This window comes from Podarcis filfolensis, assembly GCF_964270895.1.
Source record: "Podarcis filfolensis genome assembly, chromosome: 7".
NCBI classification, from domain to species: Eukaryota; Metazoa; Chordata; class Lepidosauria; order Squamata; family Lacertidae; genus Podarcis; species Podarcis filfolensis.
The window spans coordinates 47156799-47181537 of NC_139603.1; the positions used below are offsets into that span (position 1 = coordinate 47156799).

Consider the following 24739-nt stretch of genomic DNA (forward strand, 5'->3'; position numbering starts at 1 on the left):
CTGTGCAATATTAATAAATACTTTAGATTATTATTTCATTTCTACTAATGTCTGCAAGATGTTTTGGAGAGAATATGTAGAGAAAATCTTCATATAGATAGCATAATCTGATTTTGATATGAGCTTTATAAATTAGCTGAAGCATCTCATTAAAACAGGCTTCTCAATAAACTTTGAGGAAAATAGCTCCTACTTTTTTAAAAAAATAAGAAAAGTAACAAGGACAATGTACTGAATTATAAGCTATAACAATGCTAGAAAAATAAATGGAACAGTGGAAAACAGGTTTTAACTGCTGACATGAAGCTTTTAAAAATATACACTAAATGTTAATTATTTTCTTACCTAGTATTTTGCTTTGCGTCAGAAGAAGACCCTGTGGCATGGAATGAAATAAATCCCAGACTGGTTATATACATGTGCTCCTAATTCCTACATCCAGTTTTCTGCAGTAGCTCATAGTGTGTTAACTTGTGCCTTCAGCACTTGAGAATAATTTTGCAATAGCTGTGATAATGCCAAAACTGCACACAGATCTGTAGTAAAGTGTTGCTAATAGTTACAGACTATAATAATGTGCCAGTGTGTTGAAACAAAGTAATTTCCATTTCCCATTAGATAATGTACTGCAAAAGTAGGCCAGGAGCTACAGTGCCGTGAGAAAATTTGTCAAGAGTAGGTTGTTCCTTGACTAGACATGTTTAACCCGAAGGAACTAGAAGCCAGAAAGATGCAAAGGAAGATGTAATGAGGTGGGCGGTTTTTATTAGTGGTGTTTGGCTCTTCTTATTAAAATATAGTGATAACATTGTGAAATAGCATCACATAAAAAGTACCAGGAAATTGAATGTTACAAAAACTATACAAAATGTATGTTTTTGTGGTACTGGTGCTGCGTATGTAGAGTTCTGGCTATCACTTTCTTGAGTAGGAGGTACAGAGAAGGGGGCAGTATTAAAACAAAACTACCGATCAAGGCCATTGAAAGCCTGTGTTAGTGAAGCATGCAGCCTATCCACATTTCCTTGGAAGCAACACCTACAGAGTTTTTTAAAAGGCTTAATTTAATGTAAATATGTATAGGACTGCATTTTAGAAGGATGTGAACACTTCATTTCTTTTCTTAAAGAGATAGCTCAGAACATTACACATCATTTTGAAAAGTGAATGGAACAACTGTTGTATTTTGGTTGGAGTCTAGCCAATGAAATAATCTTACAGAAGCTTGTAAACAAAACAACAGAACTACAAAAATGGCTTGCAGCGCATAAGCTGTAACATCAAGGAGCTTTCAAATAAAAGTTGCTGCAATGACATAATCACAGCCTTGGTCTATGGAATTTACCACTGTCAAAGTTCATGATCACAATGGTGATAATAAATTAATAAGGAGATTAAATAACGTAATGAGGGATGGATATTTCAAGAGAAACAAGATAACGCGACCAAGACTCCATTCCCATACCTAAGAAGTTCAATATGTGATCAGGAAATTATTCCCTGTGCTTTTTGATAAAGAATATTGGGGTAGATAGATCACATCATTCTGATTAAGCAAGGCTGTATACTTTAACATTCTTCTCTTTAATATTAACTGCATGGTCTCTTAAAATCATGCCCACCTATCTTGTTGCTCGTACTTTATAGAATAACACTTTTGCAACACACACACACATTTCTGTCTTATATTTAATATTACAATCCTAAATAAATGTTCCTTGTGATGCTAAAAACTTAATTCAAGTTTAACAAATGAGATGTTTTGTTTACTTTCAATAACCACTTGACTCACTGCTTATATAAATGAGATCAGATGCACCAGCCGGCATAAGATCCATGTGTAAAATATGTTTAGGATGGGCTGATGCTTATCTCTCCTGGAACTCTTACCATTCAAAAATGAGTTTAGCTATCATGGGTACTCACAAGGAGTGGCCGAGACCTCTTCCTCCTCCAGAGAATTACAAGTTCCTTCAGAGAGAGACCTGAAATTTATTGAGCTGCCACCACTGTAAGAATTGTAACCGCCCACGTGGAGGCATAGTTTTCACAAACAGTACTCTCACTTGGATCTGCAAGGTTTACGAAATGTTAATACAGCTGCAGTCTCCTGTGTGAATTTGCTGTTAGAATAGTCTTGGAAATTTGGAATAGGAAGCACAAGATTGTTTCCTGTTTCCTAACTTGTACATGATCTCTCCTTACAGCAGGATGTGTGTACTCTCAGCACAGAAGTGGGGTACCTCATCATAGGGTAGATGAAACCATTCTAATTTGGACATGATGGTGAAGTGCTGGGAACAGAAAGCATGAAGATCTGAGCTGATTCTTAAAAAGAGGGTTGAAACATGTAAAACATAGCCGTCATGATAATAAACAGTCATCTCCAAAGACTGCATTGCTCATGCTCAGATAACTACAGCAATATGAATCCTAAGACTCTGAACACAGTTTGCTTTGCAACAAACCTATGATTGCAGGTCTACCTGTCTCACACAATTATCTCAAATCAAGCCAATAAGACATTCAAAAGAAATTATGCGGTAAGGCCTATTATGGGAATACATTCAGATTTTAGAAGAAGTTAATACAAAAAATACAGACTAGTTCATTATTAACTTGACTAGCATGGCCTTTTATTCCCCCCCCCCCCGTAGATGTGTCATCTGGTGTTGCATTACACCAAAAAGTGAGAAGGCAAGTGCTCTTGATTCCACCCCCCCCCCCAAATATGCACATATTGTGTAGTTTTCATTTCTTCTTAGAGGGGCCTATCAGCGTCATTCCTTTAGAAAGTCATAGGTTAATGTCAAAACATAAGATAATCATAATTTCAATTACCTGAATTTTCAACGAAAGCAGCCATATAAATTTATACTAAAAAAAAGCACACAAAGGAAAAATGCAGAAAAACCTTTCAGTCTAGCTACATCCAACTTCTGTAGATAGTGGAAATGACTAATGGGACTTAGCAACTGGCAGAAATGGCTTGTAGGTTGGAACACATGACTTCTAGGTAGACATCTTTTGTGTATTTTTTGGGTGAGCACTTCATTTATGGCCACTACCATGTCTGTTTCAACCCATATTCTATGGCTCCCCTGTAACTGCTTTCAGTAATGTTTTGGGCCACTGCTTGGCTCAGTTTGGCATAGATTTCTGCTTGGGAGTGTTCAACATGCTGTATCGCAGCAGATTTAATGGCAACCATAGATATGATGCTTAGTATAGAAGTGTTCTATACAGAAGCATACATTTGAATGCACTTATCACTTGTACCTGTCTACTCGCATATAGCATTAGCAAACATGTTCTTGGCATGGGGACTACATGTGAACAATCCAACAAATGTGGTAAATGCATTTAAATGTAGCAGGGTGCACCTAGAATATGTGCACAGGTGCTCAAGCAGGTAAGGACATTTTCTGTGGTTGTTGCCACATCTGCTTTGCCTCTGGGCCTGAAGAGATATCGTAACTGTACTTTCAAGTTCATAATAATGCAAATTGCAGAGGCCATGTGTACCACTCCCATTCTGATGAATTTATTCATAGTGAGAGTTTCCACACAGTCCTGTCAACGTTGCAAGCTGGCCAATGGTTCCGTGTTCTAGCTTTTCAAAACCGTCAATGCAAGCTACTACCATAAACATCAATAAAAAGTAGATTCTGTTGGAGCCGATGGGACTGCGTTCAAGTCTGTGTTTACATTTACTAAACGCCAAATCCCTTTTACAGCACCCCCAAATCTATAAACACTTTCTGCTGAATTACAGAACAGCTGTTTACCGCGACTGGGAAGCTGAAAAAGACATCCTACTTTTGCATCATTTTGGTTTTCATGCGTTTCCCCTGCTGCATATTGCATTTCCCCGTGGCCTTTCAGCCATACCCATTTCCTAAAGGGTGACCGTGCCCTCCCCACGAGGACCCGAGCGCCTCCGACTACGTGTCGCTCTTGGCTCTTAAGAGAGGCCGCAACACCGTCCTCCAAAATACCGGGAGGTTTTGGAGTTTTTTTTGCACCTCGCCTTTACGCACATGCGCTAACCTCTTTCTCGGGGGCAAGGATTCTGCGTCCCGGGCGCAGGGCTGATTGGACGCGTGAGCTCCGCCTTCCCGCGCCGTGATGGCGGCGAGTGACCCGGAAACGGCCCAGAGACAAGTGAGCGCGTTGCGGAGCGGGAGGCTGATTGCGGGGCGTCGGGCTCGGATTCCTGGAGAAGGGGGCAGGTCAGGGAAACGGGGCATTTGCCTAAGGGGTTTTGCCTGCATGCTAAGGTCGCGACGGGGGCGCACATGTGGCTCCAGATATGCTTGGACTCCATCGCCCTGCAACCCCAACTTGCATGCTTAGCGAGTGATGGGCATTGTAGTCTAGCATCACATTGAAGCATATTAATATATTCGTCATCCCGTTGGATCTGACCCCATTCCACCGAATTCAGTAGTGGCCGGTTAGATGCTTCCAGGATGCCCCTAAGGAAACTTTCCCACCTCCTGGTATGCAGAGGCTTAATGCGACCATCATTATTAGCTGCTGCTTATAAATCCTTCCTTCGTGCATTGCCTCCTAAAGTCCACCTAGATCTGGGCACTGTGAGGCAAGGGTGCTGGATGGGATGAGATGGGTCTTTGGCCTGATCTAGCAGGCTCTTCATATGTTCCGATTCTGTTATACCTTGCTCCTAAGCAGCCACTGTGTTGGGGAGCAGGCTTGTGCTGACTACTGAAGACTTTGTTTATTCCAACAACTGAATTCTGAATTTGTAATTTTAACTGATTTACATTGCATCAAGTTTATTGCACACTACTTAGAAATTATTGTAGTTCAGCAGTATAGAAATAAAATAAAATATTACTGCATAATTTTCTGTTAGACAGAAGAAATTGAAGCCTTGTCTGCTATATATGGCGATGAATGGTGCACCATTGATGAAGATGCAAAAGTATTCTGTATTCAGATTAGTGATTGCCTGGAAAAGCCAAAGTGGAGACTCTGTCTGCAGGTAGGTTTTCCTGAAACATAATTGGGCTTTGAGTTTGCACCTGGATATCTCAGATGGGCATCTTTGAGCCTACTTTTGCTATTGTCAGGAGATGTAACGTTGTAAATGTACTGTAATGTTTTATTATGTTATTCTGAAATGGTTCATTTTGAGAGGTATTGTTTTGTTGTTGTACGCTACTTTGAACTTTATTCTTTTGGTGGAAAAGCAGTATACAAATAAAATAAAGAATGAAGGAATTCTGGGTTGTGGCTTGGCCTCAAATCTTTTGGGTTTAACTTTAGCCTTCGTTATGCATCATTCACATATAAGGCATTCATGATTTCAAGCTTAGAGCAGGGCAAGTTCTTCTGCATCAGCTCCACCCTCTGACAACTCAACCATAACTGGTTGTCTGCAAGGGGATCCCTTCATACACACAGCTGCTTCTGCACTGGGCATTCACACAATCAGGAACCCTGTAGAATCGGGGGTCCTGATCCTGTGAAGCCTGTAAGCACAAGGTGCTGCTTGTGAGCAAGGGTTCCCTTGTTGGTGACTGCACTCAACATGCAGTCTTTAGAGGTCAGAGCTAGCATGGCAATTCAGCATTGGGGAATGTGGTGAGGAATGTGACCCCACCCTATCTTGAAACTGTTGGTGCCCTACTTAAGAATAACTAGGACTATTCTTTAACACACAATTGATTTATAAATGATGCAGTCAGATGTAGGGAGACACATCCAACTTTATTAGTTGTTGCTGTCCTTTAATGTTCTGTGGGTTCTGTCCTTTAATGTTTGCATCTGTCTCACGTATAATGCCGAAAAAATGGGAGAAGTAAAATCTGTATATTATCGGAGAGCCATAAGGTACCTAAGATACAGATTCTGTACATGTTTATGCATAAGTAAGGCTCACTTTGTGTGCAGGACTGTCATCTAAGAATTTATGTACTAGTGTTTCCAGTTATTTAATACCTTAACAATGTTTTGGAACTGTCCTGCATTTCTCCTCCACCCCATCCCCAGCTAGATTTGGAATGAAAATTTCTGGCTAATCTACTTTTAAAACTTTTCAGGTGATCCTTCCTCCTGAATATCCGACAACAGCACCACCTATTTATCAAATTAAGTAAGTGATAAGTTAATATTTTTGAAAAAAGCTTCTGTGCCTTTTGTTCCAAACTCTTAGTTTCGTAATACGTAACCAATCTGTGTGTGTGATACACAGGCTTGTGTGGAGCAAGTGAGTGTGTGGTGACCATACACACTTCAGCTTTGGAGATTTGACCAACAGGGAATGTAGCCCTCTGGCCAAAATCAGCTAATCGTCCTGGTTTAAAGGAACTCAGCAAACTCTAAATTATAGCAACATAAGAGAGAAAGCAAGTGAAAATGTGTCTCTTCCTAGTTTTTTATTATCATATTTTGTGATATGGGTACTGTCCCAGTATGAAGAAGAAGGTATAATTGCAACATGATTTGATTTTGCCAAAGCATATAAAATCATAATCACAATGAGGTGTTTTTAGTATCTTGAAGTAGAAAATGGTTTTAAAATGATGCAAATATTAAACTAGTACGTTCCTTTTTTTATTCTAGTGCTCCTTGGCTTTCTGGACAGGAATATGCGGAACTTGCAAATTATCTGGAAGAACTCTATGTGTAAGTTGTACTGTTTGTAGGAATACGAATCATAGAAAGAAGCATGGGAAGCTGGGATCTAGCATAGTATCTGCTTTCTGTGAAAACCATGTTTTCACAAACCAGCGGAGAGTTTGTCTGTAAATCGTATTGAAAGGGCCACAACTTTTGAGTGCCCTGAGGAGGAGGAAGCATAGCTGCTGCCATGCTGCCATGCTGCTTTTATTGCAGTTATTTGTATGTTTTCAGATTATATATGTGCTTGAATTCTGTTAATGCTTAATCATTTTTTCTATGTTTTTAGCTATTCTTGGTTTTATTTGTAAGCCTCCTTGAGTCCTGTCAGAGTAAAAGGCGGGGAATGAATGAATGAATAACAAACAAACAAATGTAATAATAATAAATGTCATGGTTATATTTTTAAAAATCCAAATACTGTCCTGAAATGTTTTATACATAATTCCAGCAGATGGCAGTAATATTGAAAAAGCAATATGAAGCAGAACCTTTTGCTGGAAGTGAAGATTTATGGATCTTATACAAAATAGTACATTCTGTTTTAGTGAGACAACTGTTATAGCAAAGCTAGGCAAAGGCCATGTGTTATGGTGTAACATCACGTGGCACTTACTTCTGAGGAAGCATGTATAGGTTTGTACTTTCTGACTGCTCTCTCCCAAAACCTAAAGAACAAGCCAATCTGTGTCCCTGGAATGAAAGTGGTGTATCACAGGATATTTTTTACACAAGAAGGCTCCTAAACCACAACTGAAACATAAAGATTTCTATGATGCTATCCATTAAAAAAGTAATTTTAGAGTAGATTTGTATATTTTGTATCATGCTTTTCAGACAGAATCTTGGTGAAAGCATCCTTTATCTATGGGTGGAGAAGATACGTGAATTTTTGATAGAAAAATCGCAGTCTTCTGATTCAGGTAAGGTGCTAAACGAGTCTGAGCAACGCTCCGGAGCAGGTTTTGGGATCACGTGGGGAAAGGAAGGAGAAGTCCTGTTGCACACACACATAACTTCTCACATGGCACTGCATATAACCCTAAATTATTACTTTTGATCATTGCTATGTAGAAAAACCACAAGTGGGAAGTAAGAAGGCTGTGTTAAAGCCTGTTGGGCACCATGTGACCCAATAACCAGAAGTACATGCAGGCCTTATGATCAGACATGGGAAGGGCTATGGCAGTCTACACAGTCTTGCCTTCGTTCACTGTAAGGCCCCAGTGCAGCTGGATCATGTGAGGCAGCATAAATAAAGCCAGAGTCAGGCTAAGACGCTTTCAGTTGCTTGAGAAAACGATCAATTCTGCTTTCTATATCTCCCCTCCCCCCCAATTTCAAGCAAAGTATTACATCTAGTTCCAATAGATCAGCAGGTTATTATTAAAAAGGCACTTTTAGCCACTTCTCGGAGGCTTCAGCATTCCTCCTAAATTTAGAAACGGTGAGAGTGCTATTAAAGCAGGAAAACCAGCTGCGGTTTAGTAAGCGTTTAAAAATATCTGATAGCAGAACTGAAACCAGGAATACAAAAACATTTATGCAATGGAAATAGTACTAATTAACGTTGTATGTGGCTTAAGGTTCTGGAATATTTATTTATTGTTTTTATTTATTTCATGTATCAATTGCTTTCAACAAGACATTGCAAAGCGGTTAAACAATATAGACACAATTTTCAAGCCCAGTGCTGATACAGACAGGGAATAAAAATCTCTACTTAACAGGCTTGTTGTGAAAGGAAGGTTTTCCATAGACACTGAAAAAATAATTGAGATGGAACCTGACTGATTTGTAACAGGAAGGAATTCCAAAGGGTAGGAACCACCATACAAAAGTCTTGCTTCTCTGTCAACAGAACAGCAACACAGTTGGAATATACAGGGATGCAGTCTGGGATTTCTGTTATTCCTCCAAATTGCAATTTTATCATCTTGATACAACAAATAAATAAGAGACATTTCAGTATGATAGTTTTTGTTTAGTTTCTTCCTGAAGGGTGTCACGTTTACTAGGGAAATTAATAGGTAGATTATAACACTTAGGGTGGGAACTTTAATGTGATCTGCTGTACTTTTTTTTTTGGCAACTATTGGTGTGGCTTTGAAAACTGCATGTTGCAACCCACATATTTTTCTGCTATCCTCTGCAAAGCATTTTTGAACCCAGACGTGCATTTAGCCATGCCCGCATTTGGTAGTTCTCTCTGCCCTCTAGTGGTATAATGTTTTGGTGTCATGTGCTGTACTAAGGAATCAGCATGTGGGTGAAAATGATTGGAGCATCCTGAGAGATATAGTGGACATTCAGCAGAATAAGGGGCGTTGTAGTAATCTATGCCAAATAATTTGCCTTGATTTACCACATCTGTAGATTATTGCTGAAATTTCCTAGTGATCATCTGAACTTTGCTTGAGTTTATCTGAAGTGATACGCTTACTACGTTTTTCAAGGCTTTTGAATATGTGAGAGTCACATAGCGGGAATGGGAAATTTAGACATACGAACCATGTTTGCACACATGTTTGTGATCCCTTGAGGTAATTTTTGCAAGTTCAAAATGCACAGAAGTTAGATGGCAAGATCTGTGTAATACTTGCTATGATTTGTTTCTTTAAATCTGCACATGCAAAATTTACCCTTGCGTTTCTTTTAAACTCTGAAAAATACGATGTGTGAGTGTCACTTCATGCATTTTCCTTTTTTCTGATATGGGGACACTTGGATGTCAGAAAAATAATGCAACCTGTCTGTAGGTTGTTATGTGACAATTGCACATAGGTATTCCTAGTAGTGGGTCCAAAATATTTTATAATACAGTGATACCTCGGGTTACATACGCTTCAGGTTACAGACGCTTCAGGTTACAGACTCCGCTAACCCAGAAATATTACCCTGGGTTAAGAACTTTGCTTCAGGATGAGAACAGAAATCGTGCTGCGGCGGCAGCAGGCGGCCCCATTAGCTATATCTATATATATCATCTATATACAGTGGTACCTCGGGTTAGATACGCTTCAGGTTACATACACTTCAGGTTACAGACTTGGCTAACCCAGAAATAGTACCTCGGGTTAAGAACTTTGCTTCAGGATGAGAACAGAAATCGGGCAGCGGCAGCGTGGCTGCAGCAGGAGGTGCCATTAGCTAAAGTGGTGCTTCAGGTTAAGAACAGTTTCAGGTTAAGAACGGACCTCCGGAATGAATTAAGTACTTAACCCGAGGTACCACTGTAGTTTACATGTGGTTCTGACAGTTATAATTAATAATTTGCTCTGCCCTCTGAATGACCAATGCATCCTTTTTATTTATTTTTCAAAGTATGTGTTATATGTGTTTCTTAAGAAGTGCCACTTGCAAATGTAATTGTACCACTAACTTCCCCACAGATGCTACCAATCACTTAAAATAGTTTGAACTGTCAAGAAAGCCTTTTAAAGCAGGTATTGCTTTTATACCAGTAGGTCCAGATGTTAAAAAAATTACAGAAGAAACTGATCTGGAGTATGAAGAGAATTTTTCACTGGAGTATCAACCCCTCCGGGAATGTGCAGCTGTAACTCTGAATTTTGATCTGTCAGAAAGCCAAGAAGGTAGAGTAGCTATTGCTGTTTAGTTATGTTTCCACGCTTACTTTTGTGTCTATTAAATATATATATATGAAACGGCGCTCATGAAGTGGAGCCAAGCCATGTGAAAGTGCTGCTGCAAATCACTTTGTCCCCCTGTGACTTTGTGTTAGGTATCTGCACTGCATTGTCTGATCTTTTGATTAAAAAGTGGGTCTGGCAAAATAAAAAGAGGAACTGATGCCTTTGTGAAGGGGGTGAACATTTACAAAGGGACTGATTCCCTAAGGCTTGCCTCCAACTTCTGCATGTTAGACATGGGCGTCTGAGCTAGGGAAGACTACATGCGCAGATCTCTGTGGGAACTGGAACCCTGATCATTCTTTCCTGAACCTTCCCTCCTCAGATATCCACCTCACTCAGCACATGGACATCAGAGGTGGGATCAGAAAATGCCATAGCTCTCACACTGCTTTCCCTTACCACAATTGTGAAGGGATCAATAGGGAAGTTATTGTTGGTACAGTGAATGGCTTAGCAAATGGCATGGTGCAGAAGAGACAGGAGTGTGATCCTAGGTGAGATTATGCTATATGATTAGAAGAGTCGGGCATGGAGATTTCCCCCCACATATCTTGCGCTTTATAAATATTGGTAAGAGATGCATGTGTTGCGTACATGAGCATGAAGTGGGCCTTTCGTTCATGTGCTCTGCTCTGCTCACGCACAGCTATTCCCCGACTTTCTTCCCGGTTTGAGGCAGCGTTTTGTTTGCAGTTTTTAACCCATAGTAAACTTGTAGCAAGCTGTAGAGAAGGAAAGCTTTAAAAGTTGATGGAAGGCAAGCAAAGAAATCAGTGTAAAGGATTTAAAAGAGAAGAATGAGGCTTGTGATCGTAGGAGACGGAGGGAGAGATTAGTTTAGCAGGGCCATTCTGAATTAGTTGGAGAGAAGGTACAGTAGCCCACCTTTGCACAAAACCTAAATTCTTAAATTTGCAGATGAAGAGCTGCCTCCAATTTATCACGGAAACCCAATTACAGACCGAAGAAGCACTTTCCAGGCACATTTAGCACCTGTTGTGAGCCCCAAACAGGTTAGTAAAATCTGCTTTCTGACAGGCCTTTCAGTCTCCTCCTCTCTAGGTTATAAGTATACATTTGTAAGCATGTATGTATATGTTCTTATTTGCTTAACACAGACACCACAAATATGTTTTCTTCTGCAAAATACAGATCTCTGTCATCCATTCCAGAGGGTTTTATTGGCTTAAATATTGCTATCCAGATTAAAATGAATGGCCTGGGGAATTTAGATTCAGGATCATCTTGAAAGATGCGTGGTAGCCTTTTGGATCCAGGATATTTGTAAAAAAAGAGGTGTGCAGTAATTTGGATTCAAGATAATCAGATAAGAAAAGATGAGTGGTAACCTTTTGAATCAATAGGGTTGTATATCTGGCTTGAAACTGAGCAGTGGGTTGCACAGAAATAGCACATGTTATCCTCAGCTCTGGGACAACTTACAGAGTCCTACAGGCATTATCTATTCCGTGAAAGCTTTTATTTGAAAAGCATAAGACCAAAGTATCAACAGTGGCCAGCTTTAAAAAAGGTAAAGGGACCCCTGACAGTTAAGTCCAGTTGCGAACGACTATGGGGTTGCAGCGCTCATCTCACTTTACAGGTTGAGGGAGCCAGCGTTTGTCCGCAGACAGTTTTTCTGGGTCATGTGGCCAGCATGACTAAGCTGTTTCTAGCACAACAGAACACCGAAACCAGAGCAGTGCACGGAAATGCCGTTTACCTTCCCGCTGGAGCAGTACCTATTTATCTACTTGTACTTTTTGGCGTGCTTTCGAACTGTTAGGTTGGCAGGAGCTGGGACCGAGGAACGGGAGCTCACCCCGTCGCGGGGATTCAAACTGCCAACCTTCTGATCGGCAAGCCCAAGAGGCTCAGTGGTTTAGACCACAGTGCCACCCACGTCCCTTGGCCAGCTTTATGCCTCTGCTAATAAATTACCTGAGGGAAATACATCTGTGAGCAACTGTAGTGGGATTTGGTGCAGTGCAAACACCTCCTGTTTCCTAGGCTGTTTCCCTCTGCTGACATGAATAACTGTGGTGACTGAAGTTTCAAGGGACCTGACAGTTATCTAGTCCAGCCCCCTGCAATGTAGGCATCTCAACATGTGGTCCACTATCCAATTTGAAACCCTGCTTAGTTTTGCAAATTTGCCAGAAGTTTTATTGCTGCACCACTAGAGTTTGGAGTATAGCCCACTGGCCTCAGTGGGACATACTCCTGAGTAGATATTCATAGGAATGCACTATTAATGCACACATACCAGACTATGCCAGCTCAGTCCCATTTGCGTGGTGGCAGTGGCGGAAACTGTTCTAGAATTGCTGGTTGATTATTAGCACAGTTAGTTATTTACATTGCCCTCCTTTGGTGCATTTTTCCCCTTAGAAAGGGAAATATATGATTTGGGAAACTGTTTTCAAAGCAAAATTCTCTTTGCAGATACTGTGAACTGTGTCTTGAGGTATGCTATATCAGTTTTTTCCTCTCCCCAGCATAGTAAGTGAATTTGCTGTGAAATAATGGGAATACTGCAAAGATAAATATTGGAGATGTATTTTGATAACTCTAGAGAGATGACTTTTTTTCTCTCCTTTTGAATTAAAAGCAATTTGCTTGCCAGGCATGTTTTCTCAAGCTCTCACAGCTTTAATAATGTTTTGCTTAAAGTGGTATTAATTATGCATTGTTTATTAAAACAGTTTTTTCATCACAGGGTTTATCTAGTACAGGGAAACATGAGCCATCTGATAAGAACAGAACAATAGATAACTACGTTTAAGGAGATATGGGGGGAAAGGACAACTAATAAATTACCATCTAATTCTTTATTGAGCTCTTAGGGCCTACAGTGCAGACAAAGATTAAATGTGTAAAAGGGGTATTGGAGGAATCTTGATTATTTCCACAGATTAACACAATAGATTCTGTAACCTATTGGGCAAAAAAGCAAACCAGTGTGTGTTGTTGTTTTAATCCACATACTGTTGATCCTGTTGATTTAAGTTTCTGAGTGAGAAAAAAGCTTTACATTTACTATGAGTGACATAGAGCTCAAACAGGAAGATGGTGTGTGGGTCTGGGGTGCCAACCCCCAGAAGCAGCCTTTGATGTCTTGATCTGTAAAGGCCTGTTGATGTTATTTCTACCGCTTCGTATTTCATTTTCTTACACAAAGAGCCCCTTGTGACTTTCTAGATCAGGCAGTGCATCTTCTCTGGCATCTGATCAGTAGTGTTTTGCTTTAATAAGATATCAAGGGCCCCATTTTTCACCTCCTCACATGCCTTGCCAAATGTATGAGACTGGCCCTCTGTACCTGGCTGGCTGCTCATGTTTCTAAGCATACAAAACTTTCACCAAGGCCAAGAGCTGCAGGTCGATCTCCCTCCAGCGCTTTCCTTCCACAACAGTTTGCTATATCCTTCATCTTCACCTTCTTCTCTTTACTCCATCCACACTCTTCATTTAAAATTTTGACAATGGCTTGAATCCCAAGTGCATCTTCCATTCATGGACTCCCTCATTTCCCAATACCACTTTGAAGGACCCCACAGAGCAGAATTGCAGAGCTCTGTGGAGAAAAGAGGGTGTGTGGAGATGGGAAGGTATATTCCATGAGCTCTGCTCTGTCTAGAGAAGGAAATGTAGGATCTCAGCTTATGTTTGCATCATATTTTTCAGCCAGTGCCTTTTAAAATATGCATAGTTATATCATAACTAAGGACATTGGTTATACAGTCTAAGTTCCAGACTCTTTCCTTCAAAGGAAAGGGATAGAAGGTACTACAGACGAACATGGAGGCTGGGCAACGGTAAACAAAATGCTAACCCAAAGAATCAGCCCTTCTGTCGATCTGTAACCTATTCTTTTCTCCCCCCCCCCCATCCCATTCCATGTTCCTTGTAAGCCCCAACAGTCCATGTAGCTGAAGTTGTACTCTGGGGCACCCTTGGTTGTCTTGGAAAGATCTTCATTGCACTCATGGTCTTTGGAGTTTTGTGGTTAACACATAAACTTCCTTGAGCATCACTATCTCAGGTGGTACTGGGTGCATTTTTCCATTACATCTGTATCTTAAATTAGCCTTTGCCAACCTTGCGTCCACCAGATATTTTGAACTACAATTCCTGTCATTCTATTGGCCATGCTGACTGATAGGCATTGTAGTACAAACATCTTGAGGACACCAGGTGGCAAAGGCTGTCTTAAATTTTACGCCTGCAGGCTGTTGTCCTGGGCACATTTGAAAAGACGTATACACCACTGCATCCAGTGGCATTTACTGCCAAGGAAACATGTACTTGCGCAAATGAATAATTTCTTTTACCAGAAGTATGGATGCCAGCCATATTGCAGTCTCCACCATTGTTGCATTTAATTTAATTGAAATGTTTTAGTAGTAACCACAGAGAATGAGCCTTGTTTGCAAAACCTTAAAAGTGAAGCATATAAGCATTTATACGTTGGGGAAAAAAGCTTTTTTTTCTTCATAGGTGAAAAATGTTATTGCTGAGTTGTACAAGAATAAGAAAATAGCCAGTGCTACTCACAATATATATGCATACAGGTGAGTAGCCAATTTTCAGTGACAATTATTTCAGAGGGATGAACGAGAGAAACATCTGCTTTGATTCTGTTACCTTAATAGCATCAAAACTCTCTCTCACTGTCACACAGTGTAAGTACAGTTGGTTATGATAAGATTTTAAGGCGTTTGAATAAGAGCAAGAGTCCCTTAAACAATATTGTTGAGATATGTATTATGTAAGGATGTTTGCTTTGTTACTTGACACTTTTTGTTTCACTTTTTGCTTTTAGGATATACTGTGAAGACAAGCAGACTTTCTTACAGGATTGTGAAGATGATGGTGAAACAGCCGCAGGTGGACGTCTTCTCCATCTCATGCAGGTAAAAGGAACCAATTGGTAACTGGAGAATTTTCCCTGCAGTGTTTGGATTGTAGTTCTAAAATAAAGTTTATTCTACAAATCTGTATTGAGTGTAGATGATAGATAGATAGATAGATAGATAGATAGATAGATAGATAGATAGATGATAGAGAGATTGGAAAGCATTATTTGAGTATTTTTACACATGGGAGCTAAGTGATGGAAATATTATAAAGTAATAAAAACATGCTACCATCCAGGTACTATTTAGTGGAAATTTCAGTTTCTAGGCGTAGAATTACAAGATCCGCAGAAAGATACTAGGGACAGAAACACTGAAAATGGCAGTCTGTGCCTAATTTCCCGTTTCCTTTACATTACATTTACATTATGATGCAGTGAGATTTCTGGCCCATATGCCACACATCACTCTGTTTCAAAATGTGGTGACATCACATCACATAGAAGCCCAGTTCATACGTCACATCAAACCATAATTAACCATAAACTCTGTACCTGCTGAAAAGTTCTTCATCCTTCTCGTGTGCCATAGCAGATTAAAACAGTAGAAGAATCAAGTATGTTTTTTTAAAAAATTAAATCACTAGCTTTCTATTAAAAAAAAAAGGAAATAAGTAATTGGCCTCCCCTGTGGTAAAAGGAAATTGATGCAGGGCCATTCTCAGGGAGACTACTCAAGGGGAGATTAGTCACTAATCCCCCCAATGTAATCAATAGATGGCAATAAAATTGCTTGAACCTGTAAATTAGAAGCGCTACATTTAAAGGCACGGGAGCCCAAAACGCCTTAATAGTACTCCGTCTCTCAACAGTGAAAAGAGTAGCCATGCAACTGGGATTTATTACAAAAGAAATTGCTATGAATTGTGTGTGAAACAAAGGAGGACCACCTTCTTTGTCTGTGTGCTGTTTCCTTTTACTATAGTAGATCTCCTCCTAAGGGAGATGCAGACAATATGACCTGTTCATGTTTTACAGTTGGAATTTGATGTCTGTGACAGAATTTGGTTTTTGGAAAATCCCAATGTGGTTTTAAAATATCTGGACTTAAAGCATTCAGCAATGACTTCCCAGAGATTTGGTGGTGTTTTCTTTCTTCTATGGGCAGTGACTCAAAAACTGACTTCGTCAGAGAGCACCCTTGGGAAGGACCTACTTGGCTAAATGATGGGAGGAAAGTATTCTCTTCTTTGATGTATTTGTTATCATGGATTCTTTACTGTTTGTATATGTTGGTGAAAACAACAAAACTTTTAAAGAATCTTTGTGGCCATGAATTGGTTTCTCCATGCTGGTCAGCCTTATGACTGTATTTAAAAACTAGATACATGCAATGGGCAGGTGAAAGATTGTGTCCAGCATTCCACGAGTCCGTCATGCTCCAGCCTCATCTAATATCTGATCTCTAAGAGGCTTCAAGTTGCTGTAGTTTCTCTTCCAGCTTGCTCTTGCTGCAGGCGTAGTGTTGCCCGTTTTCAGTCAGGAAGACAAACAGGGCACAGGTGTTGCAGGTCACTGCAGCAGCTTCTTCTCCATCCATGTCTCTTGGTCCTACGTACACTGTGAGATAGGGATGCGGGTGGTGCTGTGGGTTAAACCACAGAGCCTAGGACTTGCCGATCAGAAGGTCAGCGGTTCGAATCCCCGTGACAGGGTGAGCTCCTGTTGCTCGGTCCCTGCTCCTGCCAACCTAGCAGTTCGAAAGCATGTCAAAGTGCAAGTGGATAAATAGGTACCGCTCCAGCGGGAAGGTAAACGGTGTTTCCGTGCGCTGCTCTGGTTCGCCAGAAGCGGCTTAGTCATGCTGGCCACATGACCCGGAAGCTGTAGGCCGGCTCCCTCGGCCAATAAAGCAAGATGAGCGCCGCAACCCCAGAGTCGGCCACGACTGGACCTAATGGTCAGGGGTCCCTTTACCCTTTACCTTTACACTGTGAGATAGCACACTGGGCATCCTCCTAAAACTCAACTAAATGCCCTCGCAATGCCCCTGTTTACACGTCATGGCCAGAAGAGCTTCACCTGCTCGATTCCCCCCCCCCCCGTAGTGATTTTAGCCTTTGCTGAATGGGAGGTCTAGGGTTTGGCAGGTGGCGCTGCTGCCTCCACTCCTGCAGTCTTTTATTTACAATAGCTCTCCTCTTCCTGCTGTGCTTCTTCCCCAATAGCGAGAGTAGTTAACAGTCAGATGCTGAATTTATTAAGTATATGCTGGATATCCCTAAATTGTTGATGTACCAGTGCAGAATTTGAGTTTCTGGACCAATGTCAGCTTTTCTTATTAAAGAATTTTGGGCAAGGGAAGACGGAGTTGGCTTGCACTTTTTTTAAAAGGTAATGTTTATTTCTAGAACTATTCCAGAGCGTGGCATCAACAATGACATGCGCTCATTATATACAGGAGAGCGCATCCAGGCAGACACAAGTCACACAGCTCATCTTCCAGATGTTAATGGACAAGTGTTTTTATACAGATCCTGGATGTCCGCAATGTTCTGGTGGTGGTGTCCCGCTGGTATGGTGGTATCCTGCTAGGACCAGATCGTTTTAAACACATCAACAATTGTGCCAGGAATATACTTGTGGAACAGAACTACACCAAGTCCCCTGTAAGTCTACCCTAATAGCGATGGCTTCTGTTAACTGGCTGCTGAAATGCCACACACACAGACACTCTCTAAAATAGCATGTACACGTAACTGAATTTTTCAGTTTACTTGTTGCACGAGAAAACTACTATTTAAAATTTTCCCCAAGTTTAAAAGTAGTTTGGTAGGAAAGCTTTTTCAAGGAATAGGTTGTGTTTTGGTGAATATTATTTATCATGCCCAATCCCCAGACTGACAGTTTTCTCCTTCACCTCCACACAAGTTCAGCGTGGGACTGGCTCTGAGAAGGAAACAATGGAATAAAGTCAGAGGTGCATGCCTGTGGGTGGCTGAAGGCCTCTTTTCGGTCTTGCTTCCTTTTCTGCTTGATGTGTTTGGTGCATGATTTCTGTGGCAAAAGGAAAGAAGGAAAGGAGTTGGCAGATGAGCACTGAAGACAGAGAGGGAAAGATGAAGTAGCAGCATGAAACATGGCAAGGCTAAGACATGTAATAAGAGGAGATTAGGTGGGCAGTGGTGGCGAGATGGAGAATTTTAAAGGTAAAGGCTATAGAAAGTGACAGAGGCTCTTGAATTTTTAGGAGACTAATTTCTACCCTGTGTTGAAGGTAATTCTGTAAACAGGGTATAAAACCTGTAAAAGCTTCATGTTCATCTGAAATCAACTGTCTTTTGTACCAGTTGCTAAATTTTTTTGAAATGCATCCAATACTTAAAATCTTTCAGAGCCCTAAAACGCCACCTGCTCTGAAAAAAACATGTGGTGTTTTATGATTCATTCGGTTATACAATAGTATTATTGATCTTGGTCATATAAAAGAGGGGGTAAATGAAGCATAATAGTCTAAACATTACTCTTTTAAAAATTATATTAATCAGAAACAACACCAGTGTGCCATGGAAAGTACAGTGTAATTTATTTACGATATGTTGTTAAGGTAGTGCCTGTTTTCTGTGCAGAAAGCCCCACAGGTGGCAAGAAAGAGCTCCAGTTGTATTGTCTGTCACTCATACCTAGGAGAAAACAGTTCCTATATAAAGCCTAATGGCAAAAAGTTGAAATGGAATCTGTTCTGTAACGTCTCCAATGGTTATGAATGGTTAGCATCATTTTGCAGACAACTTTTTCCATTCAGAAATAATCTTAATGACACAAGTATCAATCTTTTCAGAATCCGTTCAGTGAATCAGGAAAACATAAAACTAAACAGAGTATTAATTGTAGATCATTAACCTTGAAAGTATCCTACCAGTGCAGAAAAGCACAGCGGCTTATGCAGAGTAAGAAATAAGTTGTGCTCATTTTGATTTTTTTCCCTCCTCTCTCTAGGAAAATTTATCTAAGCAGCTGGGGAAGAACAAAAGAATAAGGAAGGACAAGAAGAAAATGTAACATTAATTCAGTTTGCAAAATCGCATAGCCATTTTATCTTTCCCCTGTATGTATGCAGTTAAAACACCAGTCACTCAGATAGGGAAAGGAATTTTTTGTCATCCTAAATGTTTTATCTCGAAGACATGGAAATATTTTGGAGTAAAAAGAAATATTTCATAGTAACAGAACTCAGTGGCAGCCCCAGAAAATGTTTTCAGTTTGTTCAATGCCTCAGCTGCTCAGAAACCAAGGCCTTAAACAAATGAGATTTCTTCTGTATTCAGTTACTTCATTTGTTAAGAACAATTAAATGCGGAAATTCAGTGTTTCCCTGTCTTATCTTTCACTTCTGGGGAAGGGTTTCTGTTAACATATGGAAGGAAGAATTCATTGCACCAAGTAGGAATCTTAAACACCTTTGAAAAATGAAGCTTCAGCCTTCTGTCAAGTTCTGGTTTGTACTGTATTTTCAGTTCCCAGTTTTTCTTACTGGCAAATTTCTATGCTATAGTCTGGCCATCAAACTAGCTCTTATAAGTGAGGTTCACCTGAAGTAATACATAACATTTCTTCTTCTTCTTTGGCGATCACTCGTAGCCGAGTAAGGTTGTCTTCCATAAACATGGTTTTAACAATGAGTCCGTAAGTGACTGTGGAGGCCAATTCTGGATCCACGCGTCCTTCCACAGTGGGGACATTGGAACAATGGTATGTAAAAGTGCTTAATGCTAGCTGAATCATATGTTTTAATTGATTTGCAATCTTGGGGATTTAAAAAAAAAAATCTCATTTGAATAGCTTGCTCACTACTGTGATGATTGTAAATGTATTTCATATTGAAATAGAACTGTGAGGCAATTTTAATGCTTCTTATAGTTTCTTCATAAAAGATTGAACTCGGTTCTTGTGGATTGTAGGTCTGCAAGTGGAAATTGCTGTTTGGTTGTCTACACACCTGAGACGCTAAGTTGATAGTACGGGACGTCAAGTTCATGCGCTTGGCAAACTCTTTTACTCTGAATTTATTAGTCTTATTTGTTTTTTTCAATTTGCGATCCAGTTCTGTAAAATGTCATGGGCACAGTTGTATTGAATGGATTAGATTAGGTTTTTATTTATGGCATCTTTACCAAAATCAAAGAAAAGCGAACTTGATATCCATCAACTACAAAAGTATAAAATCGCTTCTGACAGTAACTCCATTATAAAAATGCATTAAAAGTTCTTGGATTTTTATTTTTATTTTTACTCTTGACACTGAATGAAATAAACCTACTCTTATAGTTCTTTGCAAAAGCTTTTTTTTGTGGTCGACTATTGACAGAGTCAATACTGGTTAAAATTGAGGAAACACGTAGTACCTACAAAATAGGTTATGAAACAGTTCAGTTCTGGAATTATAATACTTCTATAAATTGGAAATATTGTCCTGGCTGCCAACATCACCTATTGCTCCTGATTGCTATTAAGGAAACAGCCCTTGTCATCAGTAAGCAGTCTTGTCTGTAGTGTGGGGTCTTGGTTTGGTGCTCTGCAAGTGGTTGGGTATGGTCAGAGAAACAGTTTATAGTAGGAATGTAGCTAGCAGGAAAGATGAGTTGGATATGGGGTTTGCAAAAGCAAGTCTTGGCACTGGGGAGAGGGTGAGGGCTTCTAAAAGGCTCTTTGCTTGCTTTGGAGAGCCGAAACCGAAACCCTATTACTCAGAGAAGTAGGAATGTTTAACTGTATAGTAGTACAGTGGTACGTTGGGTTAAGCACTTAATTCGTTCCGGAGGTCCGTTCTTAACCTGAAACTGTTCTTAACCTGAAGACCACTTTAGCTAATGGGGGGGCCTCCTGCCGCCGCCGCACTGCCGGAGCATGATTTCTGTTCTCATCCTGAAGCAAAGTTCTTAACTCAAGGTATTATTTCTGGGTTAGCGGAGTCGGTAACCTGAAGCGTATTTAACCCGAGGTACCACTGTACCTTGGCTGTCGAATTTCATCTGTTCCGGGAGTCCGTTCGACTCCAGGAACTGTTCAAAAACCAAGGCGCAGCTTCTGATTGGCTGCAGGAGCTTCCTGCACTCAACTGGAAGCTGCGGAAGCTGCGTTGGACGTTTGGCTTCCAAAAGACGTTCGCAAACTGGAGCACTTACTTCCGGGTTTGCGGCGTTCGAGAGCCAATTTGTTTGGGAGCCAAGCCGTTCGACAACCAAGGTACCACTGTATTTTAGTTAATGCACTGCACTTATGCAGCCATTTCCTGCATCTCACCAGCATCTTCCCACATGCACAGAGCAGCCATAGACACATGTGTCGGTGCTGTAGGTGTATATAGCTCCTTCACATGCCTCACCATGCTTTCCAAATGTGGGATCTACTATCAGAGAGATAGTGTTCAACCTGTTCTGTAAAGGGTTGCATTGCCCCAAAGGATCTATTTTGCAGTCTGGGGCTACTTCTAAATCCTGCTTTGTCACTGTCGGCCCAGGTAGTGACTTTCATCGGCTTTGGCTGGTGTTCCAGCTATGGCACCCCCTAGGCAGTGACAGCCTACTAACAGTTAGCGATGCTCTGGTAAAACTTAGCATTGACTTCTATAACACACTGTATGTAGGGCTGCCTTTGAAGACTGTTTGGAAACTGCAGAGTAGAAACTCAATAATAGACTTAGCAGGGTAGAAACTCAATAATAGACTTAGCAGGGTTGCACATGTTGCTCTCTGGGAATCTGATGCAGGATTTGTAAATTTGCTGCCTGCTGTAGGTGTCTGCTTATTGGTTTCCAGCGTGCCCTACTTGCATATTTATAAATAAAACATTGCAGAGGACCCATAAATCTACACTGTGCTTCATCGTCCAGAGGAATTAAACCCTGTTGTGTCACTGGCCCTGGAATGTCTTGCCACACAGGTTTTCAAAGGCTTCTTGCTAATAGCAATTAAAGCACATGAGTGCCTTGCAAAAAAATGCATGGGATGAAACCATTACATTTTACAACAAGGCCAAAGGCAGCTCAAATTCACTGAAGGCAAATTTAACAATCTGAATTGGTTCTTGGTCTTGTATGCTGTCTTGTTCAGATTAATCCACCAACACTATCATTAGGAGGAGCTGGTACACAGTTTTCCTGAAACTCACTTCTCTACTTATAATTACTTCGTTATCTATATTTAACAAATATTTATTAAATGGATCTAAAATGTGTTTACACCTGATATTAAAATTATTATATTAGTCTACATGTGCAAACTTATGGTCTTACAAATAAAGCAACAACTTTGAAGTACTGCATTAGGAGTTGTTTCTTTCCAGTAGATGTCAGTAGAACTATATGGTTTTTTTTAAAATTTGCACTTACTATTGACTATGCAGACTTCAGCTGGGAAGTCAGTTTGTGTTTTGGAGTGTGCACAGATTAGCTAAATACAGAAAGCCCTCAACTTACATGGGGGTTATGTCCCTAACGCCAAAATCATGTATAGTCAAAACACATTGGGTGCAATGGCTGCGGCAGTGGTGGGGATTGCCAAAGTCTTTTTTGGTCAGACACCCACCCCCTTTCTGCTCTCTTTTCATATTTTCAATCATCATCATCATTATTTTTGCCAAGCACATAATGCTGAATGTGCACAAGTTAAATGTGTGTAAGTTGTGCGCTTACTGTACAGTGGTACCTTGGGTTACATATGCTTCAGGTTACAGACTCCGGTAACCCAGAAATAGTACCTCGGGTTAAGAACTTTGCTTCTGGATGAGAACAGAAATCGTGCTCTGGCAGCGCGGCAGCAGCGGGAGGCCCCATTAGCTAAAGTGGTGCTTCAGGTTAAGAATAGTTTCAGGTTAAGAACAGAGCTCCGAAAAAAATTAAGTACTTAACCTGAGGTACCACTGTATTATGAAATCCATCCACTATAGTAAAGCATATTTTGTCTTTAAAAGTAAAATCCACCGATGTACAACTTTTCATCACATAAATAATTCCCCCTCTCTTTTTTCCTTTCTCTCTTCAGTGTACATTTTCTCACCAGCTGTGGTATCATCCAGGGCATCCTCTTCCTTGAATTTCTGGGTTGGGAAGTGGAGGAAAGTTTTGTGTGCGTATCTCATACAGTGAGAGAGCCATAGAGAACCCAAAGGTCCTCAGATTGAATTTAGGGTTTTAAATGCAGGCTTCTCTGCTCATCAACACCTCACACACTAGTCCATATAATTTAGAAGACACAAACAAGACGCATCACAACAAATTAATCTTTCAGTTAAGTGTATTGTGCCGTGACCTAGCCTTTAATGTACCTCGCCTTTCTAATGGCATACAGTCCTGTGCTGGGTTTAGTAGGGCTAGCACTGTTCTGCTGTTTTCACTGATAAATTTAGGGGATTAAGGTAGGTGTAAGTGGGACATGGGTGGCGCTGTGGGTTAAACCACAGAGCCTAGAACTTGCCAATCAGAAGGTTGGCGGTTTGAATCCCCGTGACGGGGTGAGCTCCCATTGCTCGGTCCCTGCTCCTGCCAACCTAGCAGTTCGAAAGCACGTTGTAGTGCAAGTAGATAAATAGGTACCGCTCTGGCGGGAAGGTAAACAGCATTTCCGTGTGCTGCTCTGGTTCGCCAGAAGCAGCTTAGTCATGCTGGCCACATGACCCAGAAAGCTGTCTGCGGACAAACGCCGGCTCCCTCAGCCAGTAAAGTGAGATGAGCGCTGCAACCCCAGAGTCATCCGCGACTGGACTTAACAGTCAGGGGTCCCTTTACCTTTAAGTAGGAAGACAATGCCAAGTTATTCTGGGGGAGAAAGAGGGTAAGTTTTTTGGGTTGGGTTGCTCACTTTTTCCTCCCAACAATATGTGAAATGGTATTTTGTTGTCATGATACAGCACTATTGGTCATTGGGAGGGAATGTGGTGGCCTAGCTGCATTGCAGTGGCAGAAAAACCTTTAGTATTAAAGGAAGATAAGTTAGAACAAAAAGATGATGCCCTTGTGTTTACTGGCTGGTGTCTTGTCTCTGAAAACCTTGGTGACTTTCTCCTCTAAAAAGTCACCAAGCACAGCTCCCCATTTTTGCAGCCTGCAGCTAGAGCTGTGAAGGTGTTCTTGGATAGGCTATGCTGGGAAGCTGTCAGGTCCTTGGTCTGAGGCATCCAAAACATTATGGCCAGCAGATTTGGCAGGATGCTGCAGGTGGGCAAAAACTGATTCCTCTTCTTCCTCTTGGGGAAGTGCCCCATGAGCAGGAACTGTGGATTCATACACATTAAATAAATATGTAATCTAATCACTACTGAGTGTGGTAAATTATAATTCCAATTGCCAGATGTGGTTCAGCCTTGCAGACTTTTAAAAGGCCTAAATGTTGCAAATAGTGGATTAGCTACACTGCAGTATGAGACAATTCAGCCTTGCATAGATCAAAAGTCATATTCTTAAAAGTGTTTTTTTTTAATTACACAGAGGAAATTGTAGGGTTTAATGTATGTGCCTAACCATGTTTAAATGCGCTTACAACAGATCATCAGTTTATTTGCTATTCTGTCCAAATGGAAA

General features: G+C 40.7%; 2 protein-coding genes across 10 annotated transcripts in view; one reads left to right on the plus strand and one right to left on the minus strand.

Annotated features, from left to right (window-relative positions):
• OSBPL1A (oxysterol binding protein like 1A) overlaps positions 1-24739 on the minus strand; it is a 149705-nt gene that overhangs the window by 71067 nt on the left and 53899 nt on the right. For 2 of the 5 annotated variants that reach the window (XM_083622889.1, XM_083622885.1), the window contains exons 1-2: positions 3892-4026; positions 1927-2072 (exon numbers count right to left, since the gene is read on the minus strand). The exons of 1 other annotated variant lie outside the window; for it this stretch is intronic. Coding sequence is in view for 1 of the 4 variants with exons in the window: in XM_083622882.1 (XP_083479008.1) it covers positions 346-385 (40 nt within the window). In the remaining 3 variants the exon portion in view is untranslated. Of the gene's footprint in view, positions 1-345; positions 496-1926; positions 2073-3891; positions 4027-4050; positions 4126-24739 lie in introns of those variants that run through there. 2 more of the 5 variants (XM_083622886.1, XM_083622882.1) reach the window with 2 other exon arrangements.
• IMPACT (impact RWD domain protein) lies at positions 4051-19534 on the plus strand. Of its 5 annotated transcripts, none has more exons than XR_014550286.1 (11): positions 4051-4164; positions 4880-5008; positions 6069-6121; positions 6592-6654; positions 7486-7571; positions 10113-10244; positions 11223-11317; positions 14805-14878; positions 15130-15220; positions 17624-17831; positions 19162-19534. XR_014550286.1 is itself a non-coding variant. In XM_083623095.1 (11 exons), exons 1-11 carry the CDS (start codon positions 4129-4131, stop codon positions 19222-19224), a joined length of 957 nt encoding a protein of 318 aa, XP_083479221.1. In that variant the 5' UTR covers positions 4051-4128; the 3' UTR covers positions 19225-19534. The 5 variants fall into 5 exon arrangements, 4 of the variants coding, with proteins under 4 accessions (XP_083479221.1, XP_083479222.1, XP_083479224.1 ...); XM_083623095.1 differs by having other exon boundaries at positions 17697-17831; XM_083623096.1 differs by having other exon boundaries at positions 10116-10244; positions 17697-17831.